Source organism: Stegodyphus dumicola, chromosome 6 (assembly GCF_044657685.1).
Source record: "Stegodyphus dumicola isolate Sdum_Otavi_A_Nest chromosome 6, ASM4465768v1".
In the NCBI taxonomy this organism is placed as follows: domain Eukaryota; kingdom Metazoa; phylum Arthropoda; class Arachnida; order Araneae; family Eresidae; genus Stegodyphus; species Stegodyphus dumicola.
The window spans coordinates 95697135-95719040 of NC_140773.1; the positions used below are offsets into that span (position 1 = coordinate 95697135).

Genomic DNA, 21906 nt, shown 5'->3' on the forward strand with positions numbered 1-21906 from the left:
CATTGTATGTTAATCATTGTACGTCCCCTCAGCTCTTCGGTTGGGTATTAAGAAAAGAAATTCCTACACTGCTTTTGTATTAGTTGTATATTGAAAGATTTGAAAAAAATAACTTCATATGAAAAGTTTTTCTCCGATGAACGAATACAGCTGAAACATGTTTCTGTTTTCAAGTATATCCACAAAACATGAAATAGTATTGTACTCTTTTGTATTCTATTGCATTTTTATATTACTTCGTGGTAAATTTTTTGATTCTTAAATTTCTCTCTCTCTTTTCTTATAATACAGAAGTACTCTTTCAAATATGGCTGACCTATGAACCTAAATTTTTATACTATAAAATTTTATATAAAAATTAGCCGTAATGATTAGACACAGCTTTGTGTATATTATATTCTTGAATACATGCCTGCAATTAATACTAAGAATACTATTGATAAAATTCGTGATATAATTAATAATGAAAATACTGTTTAAGCTAAAAACCGATTTGAATTTTTTTTTCATTATAGTGTAACATGAGCCAAACAATTTTCGTTAGAAATATACAATTATGCTAACTTGACACATCAGATAGAAAATATTTTATCGTCGTCTCATCGGCTATGATAAAAGATTTATACGCTTAAGATTTTGGAATATGATAAAGTACACAGGACCTATTTGTCTAAGGGAAAGGAAGTCTTCAGGGTAGATTTTTTTTTTTTTTTTTTTTTTTTTTTGTGGGAAACAAACTGTTAATTCACAATAAATTGTACTTATGAAAAACCCCTAAGCCTCCCATGCAGCCGCTAGAATTTACCGGTGCTCAGCTATCTTACCGCTTGGAGACTAGTTGGCTTTCTGAACTTACGCAATATCTATCTGAATTTGAATATTTGCATAAAAAACGAGCAAAATAAAATGACACATTGTAAATAGTACATTTTACTGAAATCAAACTTTCTTTGAAAAAGGAAAATTAATTGTAAGGAATAAGATGGATGCATTTAATTAAACGACGCGCAATAACAGCGCTGATCATATGTTTCGTATAGGAAATCATTTTCTTTGTGTTATCGTATAACGGAAAATATCCACAGATTATATTTTACTGTTTTTAAGAAGTCATGGGTTATCTGCTTTAAGAGAACACCTTCGTGGGCAATTTTCTAAATAAAATTAGCTTGAATTCACGTTACGCATCGGGAAGACCACAAGCAGCTAAACTGTTCGGTTGCCAACAACAAACTACCAACATCCAGCAATCTTATTCACTCAACTATAGTGAACTTAAACTAATGTTTGTATATTATTAGTAGTATTAAAATAACGAAAATATTTATTCTAATAAAAATTTTTGTTTGAATATCCTCCCTAGTAAGGTATTTCCTTTGGTTGGAGATTTGTCAACAATAAATGCTATGTTCAAACAAGACATTTATTTAGAGCATAATGCTTCAAAAATGTATGTTGGGATCCCTAGAAAAAAATATCGCCGGAAAATAAATCTCCGAAAAAATATTTAATTATTCATATTCTTATGATTAATTATTAAATAATTAATAACTTTTATAATTATTAAATGAAATGCTTATGTTTACTTTACTAAATGTACAGCAACACTCCTTCTTTACAAAAATACCATATTGAATAAATTATATTGTAAGCTAATAAGTAACAACATTGCTTTGTTTAATTAAGATACAATAACAAGCCGAACAAACATTAAATTGGAAGCCAAACAACAAAAATCAGCGTTATATTTTCAAATTTTCACAATCTAATTTTCATTATATCTTATCTCGTTCATTTGTGCTTTTGCAGCTGAAGATGATGGTTCGGTAAAACCATCGAAACTAGTCCTGTGAAAATTTGAAAATATAACGCTGATTTTTGTTCTTTGACTTCCAAATTAATTGCTTTGTTTGTTATTAATATGTCTCATCTTTCCTATTTCAGATAAAATTTACTAGTGTTTCTTGGACAGGAAAGCAAGAATTTTTAATTTGAATCAATAAATTTATGATACACTGAAAACGGTTTCAAGTTATAATTCCCTTTCTGAATATCTTGAATGTATATGAAAAAGTAAAATGCAAATTTAATATTAATATTATCACCCTTAAAAACACCCAAATGTTTCGCTTATTACTCTCTTAAAACTACGTAATAATTAAGGAAAAAAGAAATTATTCAAAATAATTATTAGTTGCATGCAGTTGAAGAATATAGGAAAATGCTGAAGGTTTTAAAGATTTTTAATTAATGACAAAAATGCAGAAAATCGGAAATAATACGGAATGTTTCAGCAATATCTCAGAAGGAATGAAAGTTGCACCAGATATTTGTCAGAATATAATTTTAGTGATAGCAGTTTAATCAGTCTGCATTGAAATTCCGGTGATAATCAGTGACATACAGATTTAGGTTACTTAGGTTAAAAATGGGTAATAATTTAAAATATAACCAGGTAAATTTTAAAACCAATTTATTTGAAAACTAGCAGCTTCGCTGCGAGCCTTCGTCTGGCTTTTAAATGTACCGGAAAAATGGCTAAAGGGAACTCCAAACGTTAAATTTAAAAACTGCGTAGGATTTTACTCTGCAGAACAACTTCATAAAAAAAGTTATTACGTATAACAAAATTACAATGAAATAAGCAATAGGTACTTTTCCGTTTCGCCGGCGCAAATCTCGCCAAGCAGACTTTATTGGCGACAACATACAGTACACACATAAAAAATATTAAAAAAATGTTAGTTCTAAGAATTCTTTTTTTGAAGGCGTAAACATTTTAATATCGCTTAAAATTTTATAAAAAGCCAATAAATAAAGACAATAAATTTGTAAAAAGACATTAATTTAAGAATTTACTACGCTTTCATGGTTCAACATCCTGATTCGCCGGTTTATATCACGTGACCCCAAGCGATCTCATCTCACATAAACTACTCTACAAAAATCTAATGCTCTCAGTAATTATCTACATTAATTTCAAGTTAAATCTTAATTTAGAACACAAGTTTAAATGCAAGAAATATTTCAATTCATACGAATAGCTTACTCAGAAATTATTTAAAACTGCAGTGCTTTACTTCGCTAATTCATTCTCGTTAGAATTGATGAATTTAAACCTTGACTTTACCTTTTCTATATTTTCGGCTTCGGGTAAGCGCTGTGATTGCATCCTAATTGACTTAATTACCGAAAATGGCCTTAGACATAAAACTGAACTATCTGATAAAAATTCTATGTAATGATATGCCAGTATTGAAAGAAACAATCAATCTGATAAGAAAAAGCTGCGACTTGTTTTGAAAATGAGGCTTAAAAGGTTACCAGCGAGAATATTCTGTTTGGCATCGGTTGTACCATTATTGGCGACTTTATCGCTTGCGCCGGCAAAACGGAAAAGTACCAAGCAAATATCCCTTAATACAAATATTAATTATCTTAATAAATAAATTAACCAAATTCCCTTTGCAAAATCTTAAAAACTCAAATGGTATAAAGGAGGTTAAAAACTTTGTTTCCTAAAAAAATCAGTCAAAACTTTTCAATATCTTAAAAACAGTGAAATGAGCAATAAATAAAATAAAGGAATGCAAAAAACAAAAAATTCTGAAAAGCAAAGTATAATTAATGATATTTTATCTTATATATTCAAGGGAAAAAATTACAATGAAATAAGTTATATCTCTTAATACAAATATTAATTATCCTAATTAAAAAATTAACCAACTTTCCGTAGAACAAAAATCATGCAAAAATTTTCAATATCTTATAAACAGGGAAATAAGCAAAAAATAACATGAAAGCAACTCAAAAAACATAAAATTCCGCACAGAATTTTACTCCACAGAACAACTTTATCAAAAAAAAAAAAAAAAAAAAAAAAAAAAAAAAAAAAAAAAAAAATCAATAAAATATATTACATTTATATAAAAATGAAAATGAAATATACCAATCTCTTAAAAACAGTGACATAAGAAATACGATGAAAAATTGTTGCCAAACCCATATTTCTAAAAGAATGAAACTATTCAAAATGATGCGATTTCATCAAAAATCTATCAACAACAATAAGACAGGAAAATTGTTGCCAAAATCACATTTTTAAAGATGTGAGATGTGAGAAGTGTACTCGGAAGCTTCATTTAAAAAATCTTTTAAAAATACAAAATATTATCATTTTTCCAAAATTCTTTTTGTAAAAGCATTCGCAAGGATGAAAGTTTAACGTGTCCAAGAATCAAAGAAAAATAAACTGTACATTTTTTAAAATAAACTTTTTTAGAAAAAAATCTCATTGAAAAAGTTTTAAGCTCCCTTTGTTAAATAAATTCGTATTTAATCGATTTATTGAAACACGAAATTTATTTTAAGTTCTTAAAATAGCTAAGTGCCTACGTTTCATGACGATGTAAAAATGGAGCGTGTAGAGTAAAATCTCGCTTTCCTATAGCCCATTATGTTTCAAAATGACACGATTTCGTCATAAAACATGAAATAAAAAAATTCAAATTCGAAAAAAATCGCTTCGAAGTGCACTGGCTCTTGTGTAGATGTACCTATGTACCAAATTTCGTAGCCGTGGGTCTATTAGCTCACGCGCAGCGCGAACGAAAGGCACACACACAGACAGACTCTTTCTTTTATTATATGTAGAGATAAGATTGTTTAAGGGAAGGAAACTTAAGTTTCGCAGCTGTACCCTGACCCTTAAGACGGTCATCACGGAGAGTCTAGCCTTTTGCAATTCTCTTGAAAGCTCACATCTACCAAACAATATCTAGTGCAATCAATCTCACTTAGCGGAATCATTGAAGTAAAATTCTGGGAGGGATGGGAAATAACAAAAGAACTGCTTGACAATTTTCAGAGGTTTAGGGTTATTTTCGCGACATTTTACGGGAAGTTCGGTCCAAAACTAGCGACAGTTTTAAAAGGATTCGCAGAAAATTACTCGACAGGCTAAGGGTTAAAGAATAAAACCTTTATAAATATTATGGTACTGAAATCAAATTAAAATGAAATTATATTCTAATGAAAACAAACGCCGTGGGTCTTGCTAAGACAAAATATATATATATATATATATAAAATAAACAGACCTGTGACTGAGCCGGCCTCTTGATCGCGAAACATATTTCAAAAGGGGTGTAATCCCCTCCGTGTCTTACAAAGCCATCCCTCTCGTCGTGTGACGTAGGAGGGTGAAACAATGCCATTTCGTATCGGCCAATGCGATTAGATTGTACTTTGGCGGGAACTCTTATCCCGCCCGTGTTAAAGAGGGGTGAGAGACTCGAAAAGACATGGAAAGAATTCAAAATGGCGTCAGTCAGGTTGTTAGAAGAACAAAACAGCTAAAAAATGTGAAAATGGCCAATTCAGCTAAGATTACTCATCAGGGCCACAAAAGTAAGAGTAAAATGGAAAAAAAAGCCATTTGTTAATAAAAGTCGTAATTCTTCAAACTAGAGGGCGATCAAGCTACAATGAAAAATGAAAAGGCCCGATTTGTTAATAAAAGTAGAATTTTGGCCATCTAAGTAATTCAAAACTATTAAAACAATAGTATTAAAATATTGTGCCAAAATCTTTGGAGGAAAGAAAATGTAGTGTCGAGAATTATCTGTACATTTTTACATTAGATTATCTGAATCAGCCATCCACATTATACCGTCCCATTGGGCTTTAAGTATAAAATTTCATTATCTAAAACAAATTATCTAAAAATTGGTAAGGCTAATGCCAGCTTTTTTTAAGGTATTTTTAATTATTTTATGAGGAATTAGGTTATTTTTCAAATTTGTAACGAAGTAAAGTATTTCTTCTTGAAAGTGTTCTGTTGTATTACATATTCTTTTTATTCTAAGTAGCTGTGAAAAAATTGTGTTTATGATGATTCTTTTGGAAATATTAGAATTCCAGTTGGTTAACTTTAGTGTAGAAAAGGTGAATTCTCTTCTCTTGTCGTAAACTTTTATAAAATTGTAATCAATAATATTTAGATAAAGGCAGACTAAATTATTTTGCACCGTATTTGTATTCTTTAGTTTTAAGCAAATGGGGTAGATATTAGAAACTTCTATTTTGTTGTGGTTGTTAAAGGCAATGATATCATCAATGTAACGATATATGTGTTGGTAAAATTTATGTTCTTTACTTAGTGAACGGACAAAGGTCAATTCTTTTGTAAAAAGGAATAATTCACATACAACACTTGAAAAATTACCTCCCATTGGAATTCCTTGAATTTGTTTAAAGATGCTATTGTTAAATTGAATAAAATTATTGAAAAGCACGCGTGAAAGAAAAAGTTGCCATTTTTCGGTACTTATTATGGTCGAAATTTGTGGAATTATATCAGGTAGAGCAAGTAAGCTTATATATATTTCTTTAAGCGGTAAGATTGTATAGAGGTTTTCGAAATCGTAGCATTGTATATGGTCTATTTTAAGTGAATTAATAGTTTTGAGAACTAGCTCGTTACTTGAAATCATCCAGTTGCAATGTAGATCCTTAAAATCATAGTTATTAATTAAGTCACGTATTAAACGAAGTTTTTTTGCAAAAAGTGTATATATCTATCTGTCTATATATATATATATATATATATATAATTTATTTACTAAATAATATTGATTATATTATCTTCTAAGATTAATTATAGTAGAATTATTTGTAAAGAGTGAATCCATCTTTAGGAAGTTCTATTTCGAAAGATGTTTCTAAGTAACTTAAATGTAAATTTGTTAAAAATGGTTAACGGGAACTTAAATTAAATCGTGAATAACAAAATTTCAATTTCAAAAGGAATAAATTAATATATATATATATATATATTGTTGCGTGCGTACGGGTTCGTTACGAAATGAATGCACAAGTCCGATGAAAAATGAACAAAAATTTATTATTATCACAACAAATATGCTTAAATTTCGTAAAATATTCGTGCAGTATTACAATATCTCACAGTAGTTATCTTTTAACTACTCAAACGTTCAAGAGAACGTAATTCAAAACGGCTAAAGAAAGCTAATCCGCGAATTCGCTACAGTCAACAAGAGCAGTTTTCTAAACAACAACAAACTAAGTAACTACAACGAACTGAAATCGAAATCGAGTGAATGGTTAGGCGGCATTTAGTAGCCTCTGCTACTTTAACCGTCTCTGTTGGAGATATGCCCTAAGGCGTTGGGAAGAATTAAAAATTAAGGTGATTTACACCGCACCGACAAAGGTGAAGCAGGGACATGTGCTAATGCACGTGAGTTGGTCAAGTAGACTTTGGAGAAGAAGGGTTCAAGCATCTGGCCGCCGTACAAGCTGTGATGTATCTTCACTAGTTGAAGAAAGATGATACGTCGAGGCTAGTCACGTAGGTGGTCACCCACCCAAGTACTGATCCCGAGCTGCTCTGCTGCTGTAAACAGGGGAACCTGTGTGTTGAAAAAGTGAAAGAAATCGTAAACATAGTGAAATTCCTTCAAATGCATCTAAGCTGGTGATTACTTTTCACTTTCAGCAAATCTCATCAGTGTCATGGCTGCTTTACAACGAACTGAGAGGTTTTCCTCCTTTTATAAGATTTTTAAATCGCGCGCGAGAACTTTCTGGAACTTTCTCGAAATCAAAAAGAGATATTTATTAAATGTTAAATGCACGCGCTCTTCTATTTTCAATTTTCCGGCTTGGCTTTCTTTCAATATTCGTCACGCGCTTCACTGCGCGGGAAATAAAACCATTTAATTTACAATTCAACTAACATTAGCTATTCAAATATGAAATTCGTAACAATATATATATATATATATATATTACTGTATAATGGAAATGACATCAATACAATTTTCAGAAAAAGCCTTCACATCGTAGATTTTTGGAAATATAATTCAGCAGCATATGACCATTTTTCTTTTGATAACCTATTCAGTGATAACGATCATCATAGCATGATTCATATCAGTTAGATAGCGTTAGCTATTCTAACTGAATATTGGCTAATCACGGGATGTTACTTTTCCATTTTGCCGGCGCAAGGAATAAAGTCGCCAAAAATGGTACAACCGATGCCAACTTCAATTCCTCGCTAGTAACCTTTTACGAATCATTTTCAAAACACGTCGCAGGCATTTCTTATCAGATTGATTGTTTCTTTCAATACTGGCATACAATTACATATAAGTTTAACCAGATAGTTCAATTTTATGCCTTTATGTAATTAAGTCAATTAGGAAGCAATCACACCGCTCACCCGAAGGCAAAAAGGCAAAGTCAAGGGTTAAATTCTTCAATTCTAATAAGCATGCACTAGCGAAGTAAAGCACTGCGGTTTCACATAATTTCCGAGTAAGCTATTCGTACGAATTGAAATAATTCTTGCATTTAAATTTGTGATCTGAATTAAGATTTAACTTGAAATTAATGTAGATAATTACTGAGAAAATTAGATTTTTATATCGTATTTTACGTGAGATGAAATCACTTGGGGTCACGTGATATGAAACGGAAAATCAGGATGTAGTACCATGAAAGCGTAGTATATTCTTAAATTAATGTCTTTATAAATTTATTGTCTTTTATTTATTGTCTTTTTACAAAATTTTAAACGATATTAAAATGTTTATGCCTTCAAAATAAAAATTTCTTAGAACTAACTTATGTTAACATTTTTTATGTGTATACTGTGTATTGTCGCCAATAAAGTCTTGGCGAGATTTGCGCCGGCGAAACGGAAAAGTACCTACGGAATTAATGTCGATTACGGAGTAACATTCACAGTGCCATTAGTTTACTTCCACTGCTACTGGCATGATTTTCGGTATTTAACCTTTTATTTCCTGCGAGACTTTTACGTTCCTTCAATAAAATTACTCAATTATGTCCCATCTGGAATTTCAAGCCCCAATTTTAAATTTAAGAAAGTGAAGAATTTATGACATTTCTGTAAATTTAATGCAAGATGTTCAGTAAATATGATGCTTCAATAAGGTAAATTTGGTTTACTAAAATGTTTAAAAACTAAGATAAAACTAAGTTATTATTTGAATTGCATATTTAAATCTTTGCGTTTTTGCTCTATTATGCAGCAAATATAAATTAAAATGTTTCGCATATTTACGAGCTTTGACGTTTGAAGTTTTAGAATATCATGTCTTGCTGGTCTGCGTTAGTTTACATTTTATTATAAAAATGAAAGTATTATATCGAACTAGTTACTGAATGAGAAATACTTCAAATAATGAGAGCTAAAAGAACTACTAAATGAGAAATACTTACTTAGGTTCTGATTTCAGTCCATAACTGAGATATTATTCAGATTATACGGATATACCTTTCAGTTTTACCCTTATGAAAATGTTTGATCAGGTAATTATGTTAGCTACACTCCCACAAAGATTCGATTTTTGAAGTAATATAATTAATTACATAACATTAGCTTTACTTACAATTGCTAGGTTCTATGGTTGAGAGAATTTTTGACTGTTATATTATTTTGAAGTTGCATCTGTTTGTTAAATGGTTACTTACTCATTTTAGGTATTATTTTGGGTCGCTTAGGTTTCTTTTGGTAATTATCGCAATGCGCTTTCTTTCATTAAACTAAAGTTTATAGAATGTTTGGCCAAATTTAATTATTCGATTATTTCATATTCATCTGCCATTAATAAACAGTATTTTTTTTCCCATTCTTAGCGTTGTAAAGAAAAGCTGGACACATTAGCCATATCTGTGATGAATCAATGGCCTGGCATTCGGCTGCGAGTCACGGAGGGATATGACGAAGAAGGTCACCATTCTCGGAACTCGCTGCATTACGAAGGTAGAGCAGTGGATATTACAACCAGCGATCGTGATCCATCGAAGTATGGAATGCTAGCTAGGTTGGCCGTGGATGCAGGTTTCGACTGGGTCTTCTATGAAGCTAGATCGCACATCCATTGTTCTGTAAAAATAGGTAGGAAAAGTAACATGTAATTTTTGAAACTTAAATGCAGTTAAAATTAAATCGCATATTCTGCCTAATAAATAGCAAGATTCGAGCTTGTGCTGGCTCTGTATTTCTCAGTGGATGCATCATTTGAGCCATGTTATGGTATTAAAAATATCTTCATAAAAACATTAAATAAAAAGCAATTGGATTACCTTCTATGAATAATTTGCTACTGAAGACAACTGCTTCAGTAGCAAGAAAAAGCATAATGGCACATACAGATGATAAACGGAAGCTCATGTATGAGGTGCAAAGTTTATCTGAAAAAGTATGTTTATCCATTTCATTATAACTGATATTTATATAAGGAACCATTTTACTATTTGTCATTGGTTGATGCATCTGTTGATTTTTAAATTATTACCTTTGAACGCAATACTGAATTTTCCATAATGTTTCTCAAAATAATAAAAATCTCAAAATGTTTACAAGGAAAAGACATATTTTCTCTGATTTAAAATTTCTTTGCTACCAGGTACCTAAATCGACTCGTTTTTGAAAATCTCTACCTTAAAGTCTTACACATTTCAATATGTATGGATAAATATATCTTTTGAAGAATTGAAGGGTTTTATATTTGTTATTCTCGTGAAATGTATAATAGAAAAGGAGTGCTAAATTTCAAGGACATGAAGAATGTCATAGAACTATGCTCTGCTCTCACACATTTGTACCTGAAACTTGCGTACGTATATAATATTATTAATGATAATTGAATCCAGAATGAGATGAAGCATAATAATTCTTTAAAAACAGGGAAACATTTGCAGAACGCGGTTGTTATTCAAATTTTTGTAGCTGTAAGCATTGAGAAAAAAGTATACTTTACTTTTTAAAATGTATAAATCACTTTAAATAAATTATCAGTATGCTTAACTACGTAAACATCATTAGAAGATAGTTTAAATCTTTTACTACAAAAGAATTGTGAAATTTTAATGTAGAAAATATTTATTTTTGAAGTTTAAAATTTAAATGCATGTTCAAAAGTTACTATAACTAGAATGGAGGGCTAATCTAAATGATTCATCGAATTTCAAAACGCTGCATTTTAAGAATAATACATAACAATAATGATTGCTACATGGGGGAAAATACTACAAATTTGATGTATTTCTCTTACTCTTTAAATGTTCCATTCGGGCTCCGCTGGCGAAAAGGCACACATCCAAGAAATACGAAAGTCCAATTTATTCTTTCTCAATATGGCTTCCAGTCTTCTTGGAGAGTACTTAAAAATTTTCTTACACACCTCAGCTGTCAATAATATTGGCACAGCATCAGTGCTGCTATAATGATCATTGCTGCGAAAAGTATTGTTCGCAATAAGCTAAAGCTTGGATACATGTCACTACTTAGAATGTTTGCAGTGTCTTAGTGTGAGAAGAGAACTGCAATAATTTCCGGTTCTTTTCATGCATCATTCATTATTGCCTATGTAATACTTTTAAAAATATAAGGTTTCAAACCCGATGAATTATTTACAACAAATCTATACTGTGCGTATTATTTAAACTACATTTAATGAATTTTATTGTTCATATTAAACACTAAATAGAAAGTATACTTCTTCGGTTACTACTAATTTTGAAAACTCTTTTTTTCAGAGTCAACTGTGCCTAGCAAATCAACTGGTTGCTTTCATGGAAGTTCAAAAGTAATGACAAGGAAAGGTACGAAACTAATGCAAGAACTGCATATTGGAGATGAAGTTTTGACCTTTTTCACTCGAACAAAATCTATAGGCTACAGCTATATTATCGCATTCTTGCATCGAGACCCTCATGCAATAACTACTTTCATGAAAATGAAGACAGAATTTAATTCTTCTCTCTTAATCACTGCCAACCACATTGTTTTTCATTCTGCAATGGACCAAGAATTCCAAGGAAGTCACGCTTCAAATTTGAGAGTTGGAGATTCTGTTTACACCTTTCATTCTTATGAACTTAGAAAAGTAGTCATAAACAGCATAGATTATCAACTTATGACAGGTGTTTTCGCACCACTTACTGAAGAAGGAACAATTATAGTGAATGGTATTTGGACGTCTTGTTACGCGGTTGTTGATAATCATATTTTAGCTCATTTCATTTTATTGCCACTCCGTTTAATTTATAAGTTAGAAACAATGTGGCCGACAAATAATTTCATATTTCATATTTTAAATAAAGCAGCACCATGGGATGCAAAACCACTAATTGCCACTTTTGGATTCGACGAAACTAAAGAGTTGAATAAAGTTCATTGGTTTCCACGAACGCTTTGTAGGTTGACGACTACGATGCATTTATTTTATTGTCCAGACGATGTTGATTAGAGGCATCCTCTATAATTATTCATGTGATTTTAAATAAAATGTTTTAATCATTCCATTCTTACACTTTTGTAATTTTCTTTGTTTCTGAACACATTGTAACAGTTCTCTGACACCCAAAGAAAAAAAAAAAAAACTTCAGTATAAAATTATATAATATACTTTAATCGGTAACGTTGAATGAAAATATTGTTTGTATTGAAGATGCTCAAAATTGCTCTTTTATGTTGTCGGATCAGAGCTGTTCGCTCCCTGAAATGAGTCGGTCACCACTCGCTAACATAACTTAATCCTAACATGAATCCTAACATGACTTATGTTCTTTGCACTCAATCTACATAAAATTCAAGTCAACTGTAATATCGAAAAATATTTAAAAACAGGATATCTTTAGAATTTCCGATACAGATACAGTCTTGCGCGCTGGAGATAAAAATGTATTTTTCCGTACAGTGTTGCTATTGCTCGCTTTGAAATCGTTGAGTTTATCAATCAAAAATCGTTCAAGTCTTACAAACTTTGAAATAGATAATAAAACAAATTAAAAATTCGGGCTTCCAACTGCACATGTTCGGTTGGGGGACTATGTTATTCAAAATTTGATGGCTCTATGTACAGTTCTTTTTTCCCAATGTGAGAAACATTCAACGCAGCTTCCTCATTACTTAGTTTCTTTAAATACAATACATGGCGATAATATTTGTTGGCAACAGTTTGATAACTGAACCTACGCAAAAATGATGTTTTGAGACTAATAGCCCTTAGGGTATAACGCCGTTTTGGGCTAAAAAAATTAATTGCGATTAACTGATTCCTTTAAAATTTATATTAAAAAATTTTCAGAAATTTTCAATCTAAATTTTAAAACCTTGACTGAATGGTCAACTTGAAGTGGAATGATTACTTGGTGATTATCAACCTGCTCAAATGAAAAAGGATAAAAGCATTCCGAGCGAGCTTATATTTTTTGGACAGTCTCTATTTTGTAAAAATAGCAGAAAATGTTGACGAATACTGTTCTCGAATACGAGTCCCGGATGTTCCTTAAAATGCTAGATTCTTTCAGGTATAAATAATAAGAAATAAATAAAAAATGCTTATCATTGTCAAAAGATTTTGTTTGAAGGCAAATGTGACGACTAACTTGAACACATCTAAGAATAAAACTTAGATTAACTTGAACACATCTAAGAATAAAACTAAGATAAAAACACATCTATATTTATTAGGAGCATAGCAATGAATCTTAGTAAATGAAATATATCTCTAAAACATTGGAATCTTGAGATTAATTTTCTCAGCGTAATTTAAAGAAAGTGTTTGACTAACAGTTCAAAAGTTTTATATTTTTTCAAAATCCATTTAAATCGAAGCAAATGTACAGAGGGAGAAATTTCAATAATAGTAAGACACAACAAGCTAAAAATCGTTTTAGAAAATTGAGAATAAAGTTCTGAAGTGCCTTCTCGAATTGACATTATTTATCCAGATTCACTGTAATTGAAAAACTGATGCTATTTTGTAATTAGTGCTTCTGTTTGGCGTCAATAAAATTAACTTTACAAATGCTTCCTGCTAAAACGTTTAATGGATTTTTTGGTTTCAATTTAGTGCCTAAAATCATTTTTATCTTTTGCAAGATCAATGAAACTCAAGATTGAAACGTCTCGTTTTTAAACTGAACTTCTGTAAGCACATTAAATACAGCTATGTTCTCACACATATACACTGTGATAGATGGGAATAAGATCCAAATATCTCTAAAATAACTTAATAACTTGCGATTATCATCCATAAAAAAGTGATAACTGAATGTTCTTTGTTTACATCCATAGGAGTTAGGAGTATGTCGTTTCGCTGTGCTGCAGCACATAAACCTAGCGGCAAAGAAAATCTTACAAAGCCTTTTTATTGTTATTCATATTTTCACCCATACGAATTTTATATACTAATGCAGGCTAGAAATGCAATTACTTTAATTGGTAGAAATAACGTGCGCGACAAGTGAGAATAAATTTCAAAACGGCGATGATATACATATATGAAGTCAATATAGTATAAGAATATTGAGAATTGTGTAATAAAATTTAATAAAAATATTAAATATGTAAATACATACTGAAATAAATATGTAAATAATGAATATGTAAGAAATATGTAAATATGAAACATAAATACGTAAGTAAATACTTAAGATCATTACAAATTTTGAAAATGAGCTACATGATGTATGATAATAGTAGGGGTTGAGAATATAAGTTTTGTAAATAACTAAGCAGTCGAAGTCATGCCAGTGTTACGACTTACTGTGCGGTAAAAGTTAGAAGGTAAATAATATAGGACAAAACACAGTTTCTGTTACAAGGGCATCATGAAAAAAATTGAGACCTGCTGAAGAATTAATGGATCTTGTCCTATGAAAGGTATTTCACCTGAAAAATGATTTCGCGAAGAAGAAAATGCAACAGCAGGAAGGATGTGATGAAAATGGATGAAGAAATAAAGAGTCTCTTTAAAATAAATGATTTTAATTTCAAAGCATTACAACAATCTAATACGTAGGGTGATCATTGTGAACTAAAGCCACCTTTTCGGGGAATAAGTGTACACAGATCCAATCAGTTTCTTTTGATACTGTAGAGAAAATTGCTTTTTTCGATCGAGCTCCTCATATCTTAGCGGAGAAGACGCAGGACTCTAAACCCGAAGGTCCCGGGTTAATGTTATCTTATTTATGTAAATGTCCTTCTTATTTTTCCAGAATATTTAGAGTCTAAAATGTCCCAGCATGTTCACCAGCTATATATAAGTAGTTCTTCATTCAATTCGAGTTAATAAAATGTCTTAAGTTTAGACTTGGGTACTTGCCTGTTCATTTGTACGATCCCTTCATCTACGCGACAATATGGTTGACCGCGTATTTCCACCACAGCCCACAATGCCTTATCAGTTTAACCTTTTCCCAGGGGCTGGGACATATGTTGTAGAAACTGTATTGCACCAGATGGCGCTGTGTGCGCTTGAATTCCTTGGACTAGGCAGAACTTTGATGACTGCGAAAGATGTAACACGAACGCGAAACACTAACTAGTTTATATGTGCTTCTTTTTGTTTGTAAATGTATTTAATTGTGTCGTCAATAAAATATAGAGAAAATGATAAAAGGCGAGAATGCGTCTGACAGGTAAGCGACATTTCTATATATTATGATTTGAATTGAGTTTTAGCGACAAAGAATGTATATGCGTATTTACATATGTGTCCCGAACTAAGTATACATAAACTGGGGGCTCGGGACATTTTGTAGGAATTTTAGCGCTTGAGACTTGATGACTATTTTATGACACCCAACAGAGTGCGTTCTTTTGTGGAATTCAGCTAATGGATTGAAGAAATTTGTTCGTGTTTTGAATCCACATGGCTTATTTGCAAATTTGGTATCTTCCAGGAAATATTTTGTTGAGAATAGAAAATGAAAAAAGAATAATTTGTTACTTCGATTCTCACGCGTTTGCGTTTTCAGGTTTTTCTTCCTGTGCCAATACGGTCATTAGTCCTTTCAGATGATATATAATTTTTTTTTTTAGTTCAGTTTTCAATAATGGCTAAACGTAGATACCTAACGAAAGAAGAAATTTCGGATATCGTTGCGCGGTGGGATGAGTTGGATGAAACATTTGCGGATAGCAATTCTGATTGCTGCGATGACAGAGAAAAAAGATTTTCTGCTTCCACCGATCTAAGAAATCATATGGAAGTGGAATTTCAAAGTTCAATAGCAGAATCAAGAAATGACTCAGAAACGCCTGGTTGTTCGTCTGATCAGATTGGTTTATCACTTTCAACTGTAAACTATGAAACAGCATTACTTATATGAAAAACATATAACTCATTTTGTAGAATCATTTGAACGAAGTCTTTATTTAATTATTAAAAAGGTTATTAAAAATTGGTTAATTTTTGCTAATTGTCAAAACTTTATAATGGCCGTAGTAAGCTAAGTATTAAAAATTAAACTACTTTGAGTCCTCCAGATAGATTGATACATTTTTTTATCAGTTGGAAAAGCCCTTAACATTGTAAATTACATTACTGAAATAAGAATAAAAATGATATATGCAGAAAAAAAATCGGCTTGGAGGTCAAATATCAAAGAAATTTTATTTTTAGAAGTTCAGCTGCTAAAATTCTTCTGAAATTATTTTAAAAGCTTAAATGTATTTAAAAATGCATAATTTTTCAGTTATTTCTAATTAAATACTTTTTAATTTGGTTTCAATTCGAATTTGAAATTGTCTTTGTTTCATTCTTTCATAAGCATTTTCATCACTTTATTCCAATTTTTGATGTGTATGCTAAGGCAATGTAAAAAATATAAATGTTTCAGATGATGAAAATTAATTTTAACGTTATTTCCAAATGACACGCATGCCACGACTTCAGCTTACTTGAGTGAAATTTTGGTTTGTTATGTTCTAAATGACAACTAGTGGCCGAGCGGATAATATTTCTTTACCTCTGATAATTTAACTTAGATTCAAATTTCGATGAATGGATTGACTACATAAAATTTTCTTGTTCTCTTACATATGTAACGGGTATATCGGCCAATTTCCTTTGAACGCCCTCCATGAAAGCCCCCTTCGTTTTAGGTAGATAACACTTTATATCTCTGATCTACAGGCAGATCAACTCTGGGACCGCTATTTGCAAAGCCACATGGAAGAAAATAAATAAAACAAATTCTCGACTCATGCATTGTAAACTTTTGTTAGTGCAGGTGTTGTTCAATAATAATACAGTACAAACACAGTGACGGATTTCTATTTCTCCAGAAATAAATATTACCAGAGGTGTAAAAGTAATAACACTCATTTGGGAATTCGGAAGTGCTTTTTAAATGACACTTGTAATATATAAACTGTTATTTAATTTCTCCAACAGTTTTTTCTCTTGGACCTTTTTGCCAGGCAACTTTTCAGTTAGAAGTACTACCTTCTTCCTTGAATGTAATGCTCTAACGTCACTCGAACTAATGTTCAGTTGGTTCTGCTGTCATCAAGAATTTAAATTTCTTACGCAAAAAGCAGTTCCCATAGGCTGTTCCAGGTGACACAATTGTCAAAGAATTTACGTTCTACATGTGTTTGGAAATACTGTTTTTGCCCTAGATTATTTATTGAAAATTTTCAAACACTCTTATTACGTGGTTAAAAATTATTTGTATGTCAAAGTTTGAGAAAGTTAGTCAGTTTTCTTTAAGTGTCGTATTTTCCTCCTTCCTTTCTATACTTTCATATTACTTGCAATATGAAAGCCAAGAGTATAAGTATCTCTAATAATAGGATAGTTTCGGATTCTAATAATAGGATAGTTCGGTATAAGTATCTCTAATAATAGGATAGTTTCGGATTAAGCATTTGTCAGAAATCATGGCCAAATCACTCAATGATAGTGTTACTATCGGGAATATTGCCCAGAGCCAAACATATTGTGCCCACAAAGATGGAAAAAAACTGTTAACACACATCTAAATCTAAGGATTTATATGGACTTCGAAACTCCTACTTGGTTCCGGCTTTCAATCTGCTTCTGGGAACATAAATTCAGATTTTATTTTTTCCGAGTTATACCCTATTGTTTACGAAAGATATAAAGGAAATTTATGCTTAATGTTAATTAGGCAAATTTCAACCTGCCATTGAAGCTGATTTCTTAGTAAATTCAATCGATACCCACATAAGGTTTGATTGTTTTCCAGCTTCAAATTATGATTGAATTTTACGTAAAATTGGCTTTATTTTGTTTCATGTACTCTATTTAGTTTAGATCGAATGCTATTGTACTTGCATTCAATCTAAACTAAATTTCCCTGAGACTAGAATTACTACATAACTTGCAATTGTTATATAGTAATTCTGGTCTCAGGGGTTAACTGTGGATTCCGTGACATGAAACTGGTCAGCATAAAATGGGCTTAAACACTAGTTAAGCGGTTACGAATAGGACCATTTCGCTTTCCGTATGTATTCTAGTGGTAGTAAATTGTTTCCTTTACCCTAACGACATCTCGGCCACTGGGTGGTCTGCAAAAACGGTTTTCGTTTTTCTGCAGAAACGTTCGAAAGACACTTACGGCGGTGATGCGCATGTTTTGTACCTTAGATTGCTTATTGTGCACACAGCTACTTTTGTAAAGTCTTGATCAAGAATAGGCGCCAGTCTTTGTTATGCATTGCTTGAACTGTGATGAAAACAGAATATGTCGACAAACGTATTGTTCATCGTAGGAGATGTTTTGCCGAAGCGTGATGTTTTTCGATTTTTTCTCCAGGAAGAGGAAAGTATCCTCAGGTTTCTCACGCCGTTCTTAAAAAAAGTGCAGCGCCTATTATGATTTTTGAGGAGTTATTATTGGCTGGGATAAGGTCGTAGCAAACTGCGATTCGCCAATTAATTTGGAATGAGGCGTTGTTGCGTCGGTCGCTGCTGTATTAATTATTAATTAGACGAGAAGTTAAATGAAGGCTTTGGTTGAAAGGGGGGAGGCAGAGTTTCCTTGGACTATTTGTTTTGAGTTGGATGGGGAGAAGTTTTGTGAGCTGCTAGTTTTCAGTTGACAAAAATGAAGAAGAAGAGAAAAAGGAGGAAGTCAGGTTTTGATGAAGATTGTAACTGGGATTTTTTTTCCCTTCAGCTAAGGATTTTGAGGGCGTGATCAGAATTTTCGTCACCCGCTCGTTTTGAGTAGAGACTGCAGTTTGAATGTCTAGATTTCAAGGAATGATTTCTACATTTTGCGAATAGCTAGAGATCTATTGCTGTAAGATGTGCACGGAGTGGAAAGAACATTTTATTGGCGATGTCTAGAAATACAGTCTGCTTATTACTGTGATTACTCAAATAAACAGTATGACAATGAAGAATAGGAAGCAGAGAAATGCACTGATGACTCTCCAGCGTATGTGAGATACAAGTAAACTTGTGATACAGTCTCGACCTGAAGGAAGATAACCAGCGTTATGGAATGAATAAGTTTGTAATGTAAGTGAAACACAGGAACTTATAAAACATTTAAAAAGACGATGAAGCGAGCTGTGCGATGCTCTCGTTGGGTGTTAAAATTATCGAAGCCTGATGAGACGGTTACGGAAACATGAAATATCGAAATGTAGAAATCAATCTGAGTGAACAATCGAGAAAAATATCAGACTGTGTTATACATCGTAAGTGACTGTTTTAAAGACAGGTTTTGTGTGTTCATCGTACTGCATGGCTATTTTTTTTTTTTTTTTCTTGATTGTGAAGAGCCCAGAAGTTGGTAGTCGTAAGTACGCTTCATCTTGTCTTAGTTGTAGAGTGATTAAGTAAATTTGAATGGTAAATATTTATTCCGGAGTTTAGGATAAAGATTTTTTATATGATTACTGTGACTGTAATATGTTATTGGGGAACGTAGGAAAATGTATTAAAAATGAATAATTTTGTAACTAATATATGTGTTTATTTAGGATATGTTTTTGTCCACGACAGATCCAGTTAATGAATTGTAAATAGAAATATGTAAATCGAACCTGGGTTAGTAAATCATTTTGGTTGTATTGTAATTATTTGCCAAAATGTTCATTTGGCAGTAAGATTAAAAATTTGTAGTTCATTGTGATATAAATATCTATTAATCAGATATTTCTGATTGTCTAGATAATATTAACTGTGGCAATTCATGATATTTTTTTCTCTACTACAGCTTGCTAACTTCATAGAGATTCTGTTCAAATACAGGCTTTAAGATCTTTGTGTATAATTGTTTGCCACTCACTGATCTACTAGTTTTGAACTGATCTACTAGTTTTGAGACAGCTACAATACGTAAGGTAAAGTGAACTTTGATAAAAAAAAAATAAGATTAAAGGATAATCATTTTAACCCATTAGCCAGACAGCTTATTCGTACGACTAGCACCTTTCCTCGAAGGCGATGATCCGACCTTTGCCTCACTCAGTTTCTTTAACTGTTATCAAATGAATCATCAGAGTTTTATTATTAAGTAGTAAGGCAAACAAGATTATCTCATAAACAATCGAACTGACCCAAAGGCCGAAAGTTTGGAAATGCTCGCTGTCGATAAGCTATAGATTTTCTTTGCGTGCATAAGTTTCATTTTAAATTTCGAGATTGTCTAAAGATTTTTCTTTTTTGAATGAAAGAAACATTTTTAAGGAAGAATACAGAGTTTATTTCATCATCTGAAATAGATTAATTAAATTGTAATAATTTTTAGTTTTAGTTTAGTGCATATATTCAAGTATTTGCTTATTCGTTCAGACTAACTGAAGTTGACGATACAGACATTCAAGTATTGTCTATCCATCGATTAGCGATCGAAAAGAGAAATTTTGAAATTATATTGATGAATTTCGCTCGCGAATGGCAGCACAATTAGGCAAAATTTTGATGTTTATATAATAAAGCTTTTCAGAAGTTGCTTTAAATAGAAAAGTAAATAAAATTCAAAATAAATGTAATTAAAATTAGAATAATACAGGATATGAAGTACAAACGTACATTGATTTTTATATTAACAGTTGTAAACGTTTAATAGCAGTATTTATTATATCACAAAAATATTTGCGCACATTTATAAAAATATGAAAAATTGTTTTAGAACTTTGTATAGTGGTTAAAAAGTCTAATTACCTGCTTGAGTTGGTATCTGTTAAAAAGCATCATGCATTTCGTATATAGATTTTAAATCATTTAGTAGTTTCTTCATTGCGTTAAATGTTGTAAAAAAGTGATATTAGCATTTATTTTCCAATTTGAAAAATAACATGCTTGGTTCGAACATAAACCTATACTATATTTTACTCAACAGACAACCCCAAAAGTCCTAGAAGTCTAACATACCCAGATTTTCCTTTAAATTTTAGTCTGAAAATTAAACGTAATAGTTTAACCTTAGTTTAGACCTTTTGTATTTTGACCAATTATTTATATTTTGTTAGAAACATTCAATATGGCAAGCTAACAGCAGTGATAATGACTTGATATAAACACATTAAAACCATTCCTTGTGAACTATCCTTCTGAACCATCCTTGTGAAACCATTCCTTGTGAACCATCTTCTCTGAGTTACTTTCTATGTGAAGCCAGCTAATGGTCTGAACGAAATGGTATATTGTTTTACAAAAAAGTACCATATAGTTACAGCTAGAGCTGTAGAGTTTGCATATGAGTAACACAAAGTCGCAATAAAATATGTAAGAGTATATGAAAGCCGCAATAAAAGGGTACCTCAATTGAAGAATTAACTGAAGAATACCTCAATTATGAATATTGAAATACTGTATAAAAATTAAGAACAAACATTACTCTTTAAATAACAAAGTTATTCTTTTAAATAATTCTCAGTGAAAAGAAATGTTTTAATGCGTTGGTTATGAAAAACAGTTTTCCGGGTTTTTTTTTTTTTTGCTGTTTGCAAATTGGTAGATTGTTACTCTAAATAAATCCTATACCGTCTGCATCTCAAATTTAGAACATAAATCTGTATTTAAATTTATAATAAATTCATTAAAATGAGTTGATAGCCCAGAATAG

General features: G+C 31.4%; 1 protein-coding gene across 1 annotated transcript in view; it reads left to right on the plus strand.

Annotated features, from left to right (window-relative positions):
* LOC118205217 (desert hedgehog protein A-like) overlaps positions 1-12363 on the plus strand; it is a 94904-nt gene extending 82541 nt beyond the window's left edge. The window contains exons 2-3 of the mRNA XM_085818684.1: positions 9691-9952; positions 11596-12363. Of these exons, the coding sequence (XP_085674810.1) occupies positions 9691-9952; positions 11596-12308 (975 nt within the window). The 3' untranslated portion in view covers positions 12309-12363. The remainder of the gene's footprint in view (positions 1-9690; positions 9953-11595) is intronic.
* Positions 12364-21906: the final 9543 nt, after the last annotated feature.